Consider the following 3,422-nt stretch of genomic DNA (forward strand, 5'->3'; position numbering starts at 1 on the left):
AGCCAGTCCCCCTGTGCTGGTGACAAAGGGCTCCAGGCATCCCATCCCAGACCCAGCTGTGGGCAGGGGAAGGGCCTGGGATTCTCGCACTGATAGCAGTGACAAGGAGCTACTGTTTTTCCAAAGGGGTCTGGGAAACATCCCCGACTGCCTGTTTGTCCCCAGCATATCATGGTGCCAGAGGCAGCAGGCTGAAAGCAGGGCTCTGGCTCCCTACGGGTGCCCTGGGGCGAGGGGCAGGAAGCCCCCACACTTCCCTGCACGGCTCCAGGTGAGCACCATGCCAGGGCTGAGCTTTGAGCAGGACGGAGAGTTCATGCCCCAGCGTTAAGCTGCGGCTCCTGTGGGCTCCTGGAGGAAGCCCAAGCTGCATCCCCTGCGGCTTCTGCTTGTCACTATTAAATTTCCATTTTAACATGAAAACAGCTGGTTTCATGGTACTTTTAACTGTGTTATTTACACAGTCATGCATACAATGCTTGCTGAAAACAGCATTACTCACTGCAGCAGTGACCTGTTGTCTCACAGGTACTGAGTGGGTGGGTGGGGAGGTGACGCCAGCCCTTGGGTCAGGCCACCAGTGCTCCTCTTGCCTTGCCCATGGCCACCCCGGCATCTCATAGTGAAGCCTGGCTGATTCAAGAGGGGAAAATCCATCTCACTGTGCTCCCAGTCCAGGACAAGGGCAGGATGAACCCGTCTCCATTCCTATGAACCCAACCCTCCATGCCGCCGCTGAGCCCTGGGGATGGGATGCTTGATGCACATCAAGGGACAGAGACAACAACTGTTGGCCATGCTCAATAGTGCTTTGTTCTCGGCCCGGGAAGCAATGAAAATCCTCCCGCTTTGAAGCCTGAGGAGGCCTTTTTATTATATCCAGGGCTCCTGGAAAAGGAAACTGCAAGTGCTTTCCCATAACGTGATAAAAAGCTCTCCTGGCTGAGACTATGGCAACTTGTTACACGTGAGAGCAGTGAGTCAGTGCAATGTGGGGCTGAGCTCAGCACTTCCCCAGCCACTGGAAATCACTGCTTCTTGGAATGTATATAACTGGGATTTGGAAGAGCCTTGGTATGAGTCCTGCTGACCTTGTACTCCCTCCCAGAGAAGAGACCTGGCAGCTGTGCTGCCTGGCCCATGCAGTGCCTGGGGCATGGTGGCTGCGGGGAGCAGCGAGGGGCGGATGGGTGGTGGGCACATCCCTCCCCATGCCCCCACCAGCGGGTCAGCACAGGGCAGAGCCAAGCCATGCACATGCCCTGGCTTCATGTTTTAACAGCAGCAGACTGTTGTCTAGGAACAATAAAAATTATCCGCTAGTAAGAAAGAGCCTAGGAGATGAGAGGCGTTTAGCTCAGGTAGGAAGCAGGGCTGTAATTTACAGTGGCCATAAAGCAGCCCAGTGTGGGCTGAGCAGAGGCCTGGCCCCCCCACCCCCAGCTGGCTGGGGAGGTGCAGCTCACACAGCAGGAGAGAGCCCATGAGCATCCCATGTTTGCACCCAGCAGCGGGCAGCTGCAGGCAAGTGCATGGCGGGAGCCCATGCTCCTGGGTAAGGAGGATGCCAGGGTGCCTGCAGCTGGGCTTGCTCCCCATCCCTTCCCACAGGGCTGGGGCACAGTGGGTCTTCCTGGCACAGCCCCCAGCCCGCCTGGAAAACTCATAAGTGGTGAGGCTGGCCTAATTAGTCTGCTTAATCTTCCCCCATAAATCACTCCTCCCCATCCCCTGCAGACTATCGGCAGCATCTGAAGTCATTAGTTAATTTAAACCTGGGAGTTCACACGTTGGCTTATCGGGAGCCATCTCCGTTCCGCTAAGCGCCTGCTCCGCGCTGTCTCTGGCTGCTAGATCCTATCTGCGCCCGCTTTGAAGCGGTGATGGGCTGCCCAACAGGCGAGGTGTGCTGCCTGCTCCCCTGCCTGCTGGCAGGTGGGAGGGGAGATGGAGATCCTGCTTCCCCCACCTCCCCTGCGCTCCCCTTTTTTGAACTTCTCCTCTGACTCATCCATTTGATTTGATGTTTTCACCTTTGTTTCACAAATAGCAGTTTGCCCGAGCGCTGGAAGGAGAAGGCAGCTCCGACACTGCTGCAGCTTCCCTAGCTGCGAGGGGAGATGCCCGGGTCCCTGGGCAGGCTGGCAGCCAGGTGAGCGGGGTCCTGGGGAGGGAGGCTGGTGGGCACCCAGCCTGGCCTCGCACCTGGCAGGGACGTGGGGAAAGCTGGTACTACTGCAGGGCGGCCATGGGGAGGTGGGGGTCTGGCCGAGGATCCCACTCATGGCTTGTGTTGTCCATTGGTCATGCTGTCACCTCTCCATCCTCATCCTCCTGCCTGAATCTCCACTCGCTGTGAGCAGGACTCTCCAAGGCTCTGAGGTGGAATGTCCCCTCCCGAGAGGGACCAGGGCTTTCTGAGGTGAGCTGTGTTGGCTTGGGGGCAATCCCAATGGCCTGAGTGCGCACTCATCTTTGCAGCTGCATGGGCTGCACTGCGCGGGAAGGCAGCGGTGAGCCCGAGGGTCCCTACAGGGCCAGTGCAGCAACATGAAAATTTGGCTCCTGGTGCAAGGCAGGGAGTGGGGAAGTGGGATCTGGCAGCAGGAGGGAGGGAGCCAGGCTGGGGAGACCTGACAGGAGCCTGCAGCAGTGGGGTCTGGCAGCTCCTGGTTGTTTCTCTGCAGGGCACTGGGAGGCGGGGAGTCGCCCTGGCCACCCCATGCCGCTCTGCACCCGCGGGCAGGCAGCACCCAGACCAGGGGATGCCTGGCTGGGTGCCCCCGTGCAGGCAGGGCCCTGCCTGGCAGAGCGGCTTGGGCAAGCCCCATCCCACAGCCGCACCCCCGGGGCAGCCTCGTGTCGGGGCAGCAGCCAGACACCCCGCTGGCACACCATGCATGGCCCACGGCCCCTGAGGAGGCTCTGGCTGCCTGCACGGCTGGCACCCCTAGCATGGGGTGTGGGCAATGCCACAGACCTTGAGGGTATTCGTCCTCCCCCTGCACCCCTGGGCTCTGCTCTCACTGCTCCCAGGAGGCCGAGGGATGGCTGCTCTTCCTGGGACCTGCCAATCCAGGCTGCTTCCAAGGATGCTCTGTGTATCCTTCAGGTATGGTGACTAACAGCCCAAAAGAACTAGTGCAGCCAGCTTTTTGGGGCTGCTTTTTTTTGGCCAGAGCACCCTGACTGGGCCCCTTTAAAGCATCCAGGTTGCTCAGCAGGCAGTCCCTCTATCGGGGTGGCTGCAAGAGGGGACACGATGTATGTGCTCCACAGCTAGTTTTGTGGCCATCCTCTCCCTCTCGCTCCCCGCCCCCCTCCCGGTTCCAAGGGGGAGCTGCAGAGTGTTTGGTTTTGTAGTCCAAGCTCTGGATTTATTGCTTCCAGGTCTTTGTGTGTTTGTTCATTAAATAAAAGAT

The 3,422-nt window shown here is 59.1% G+C and overlaps 1 protein-coding gene across 1 annotated transcript in view; it reads left to right on the forward strand.

Moving 5' to 3' along the window:
• The window catches only part of SENP5 (SUMO specific peptidase 5), a 118,761-nt gene extending 116,202 nt beyond the window's left edge, over nt 1-2,559 (forward strand). The window contains exon 9 of the mRNA XM_080409187.1: nt 2,051-2,559. Within this exon, the coding sequence (XP_080265313.1) occupies nt 2,051-2,359 (309 nt within the window). The 3' untranslated portion in view covers nt 2,360-2,559. The remainder of the gene's footprint in view (nt 1-2,050) is intronic.
• The last annotated feature ends 863 nt before the right edge of the window (nt 2,560-3,422 follow it).

Source organism: Falco punctatus, assembly GCF_963210335.1.
Source record: "Falco punctatus genome assembly, chromosome: 13".
Taxonomy (NCBI): Eukaryota; Metazoa; Chordata; class Aves; order Falconiformes; family Falconidae; genus Falco; species Falco punctatus.